A 1,874-nucleotide genomic window follows, 5' to 3' on the forward strand; every position below is an offset into this window, starting at 1 on the left:
AATTTGAACAATATGATTAGGAGCTAGTTTATGTTATCTCAATTTTGTAGATGAAAAATTAAAGATGAGAGATGACTTTTTTTTCCCAGTGAGAGAAAGAGTGAAATTTAATCTCTTTGAACCAAAATCCATGTCTTTTCCATTGCACAACCTTAACTCTTCATTAATTTTAATTGTATCTTTAAAATCAACCTTTATGGACAGAGTTCATTTATGTGCCAGGGACAAACTCCACTAAAATAATATGCTCAATAAGAAAAGATTTTAGTGTCCATTATTTTGCCTACTGTATCCTTGACATCCTTATTTCTCAGACTGTAGATCAGAGGATTCAACATGGGGATCACCACTGTGTAAAACACGGAGGCCACTTTGACTGTGTGCCTGGAGTTTTGGGAGTGAGGCACACAATAGAGGAAGAGGATGGTGCTGTGGAAGATGGTGATGGCAGTCAGGTGGGAGGCACAGGTGGAAAAGGCTTTGCAGCTCCCACTGGCTGAGTGCATCTTGAGTATGATGACAATGATAAGTACATAAGACATGAGAATGATGAGTAATGTGCTGACCTCATTAAATGTGGCAAAAATGAAAAGCAGCAACTGGTTGAGATAAGTGTCAGAGCAAGAGAGGGACAGCAATGAGGAGAACTCACAGAAGAAGTGATTGATTGTGTTGAAACCCTGAAATGATAATTTTATAGCAAAACATGTGAGTATCAGGGAACATGTTACTCCCCATGCATATGATCCAACAACTAGCATGACGCAGAGTTTCTGGGACATGGCAACTGTGTAGAGCAGAGGGTTGCAAATGGCCACAAAGCGATCATACACCATCACAGCTAATAAAAAGGATTCAGTTATGACAAAGATACAAAAGAAAAAGAATTGTGCTAAACATCCTATGAATGAAATGGTTCTGTCTTCTACAACTAGGTTCACCAGGGTCTTGGGAGCAATGATGGAGGAATAGAAGAAATCCACAAATGAGAGGTGGCTGAGGAAAAAGTACATCGGGGTGTGCAGTTTGGGGTTAATTTTGATTATTGCAATCATCCCAATATTCCCTACAACAGTGACACTGTAGATGGCCAGAAAAATCAAGAAGAGGGGGATTTGCAGTTCTGGGTAATCTGAGAAGCCCAAGAGAGTGAATGTGGCCCCACTTTTGTTTCTCTCCAATAGTATCATGGTTTCTGTTTGTCAAAATCTGAATCAGCCCTGAAAACAAAATATAAAGGAGAGTGAAGATATAAGAAACTTGGTTCACTATCCATCACCAAAACTGGAAGATGAAGCAAAGTATCTCTTTCAGAATTTCTCTACGTATTTTTTACGCAAGATATGCTAAATGTCTAAACTTCTAAAATATGATAACCATTTTTAAATTTTAAGTAAATATAATATGAATATTGAATTCATTTTTAAGTTCTCAATTGTAATTTTAATATTTACAAATAAACATGAAATCAAGAGATTCATGGTTATTTTAAATAAAATCCTCCCCATAACACTTTCAGTTCTCCTTGAACATTATAAGTTCATAAAAAAGTAAGCCTAACATAATGTGATAACTGATTATGCCAGCCCTGCAAACATTAATAAAATGAGAAATTTCTAAATAGATTAATTTTTGCATCATATGTTCACATTGTGACATCAAGAATGAACACTCCTAACACCATGCATTTGTGCCTTTATTGTTAATTCCATATAGCACTTTAATCTTTGCTTTTCTCTCTGACCCAATAAATCTGTTATCAAAATTAATCTTATTTCTTTTAGAAAGTACACTCCTCAGCTCATGGACTTCTAGTTGTCAATCTTTCTTCACTTCTTGAGGAGTAATAAAATTGGAACAGATGACAAAGGTAA

At 35.9% G+C, this 1,874-nt stretch overlaps 1 protein-coding gene across 1 annotated transcript; it reads right to left on the reverse strand.

Annotated features, from left to right (window-relative positions):
* Window positions 1–248: 248 nt before the first annotated feature.
* On the reverse strand, window positions 249–1,190 carry LOC138923002 (olfactory receptor 5D18). The gene has a single exon (XM_070259536.1). It carries the CDS (start codon window positions 1,188–1,190, stop codon window positions 249–251), a length of 942 nt encoding a protein of 313 aa, XP_070115637.1.
* Between the last annotated feature and the right edge of the window lie 684 nt (window positions 1,191–1,874).

This window comes from Equus caballus, unplaced genomic scaffold (genome assembly GCF_041296265.1).
Source record: "Equus caballus isolate H_3958 breed thoroughbred unplaced genomic scaffold, TB-T2T haplotype2-0000437, whole genome shotgun sequence".
NCBI lineage: Eukaryota > Metazoa > Chordata > Mammalia > Perissodactyla > Equidae > Equus > Equus caballus.

Coding starts and splice junctions, on each gene's coding strand:
- LOC138923002 (XM_070259536.1), bottom strand. CDS start 1,190: ATGATACTATTGGAGAGAAACAAAAGTGGGGCCACATTCACTCTCTTG.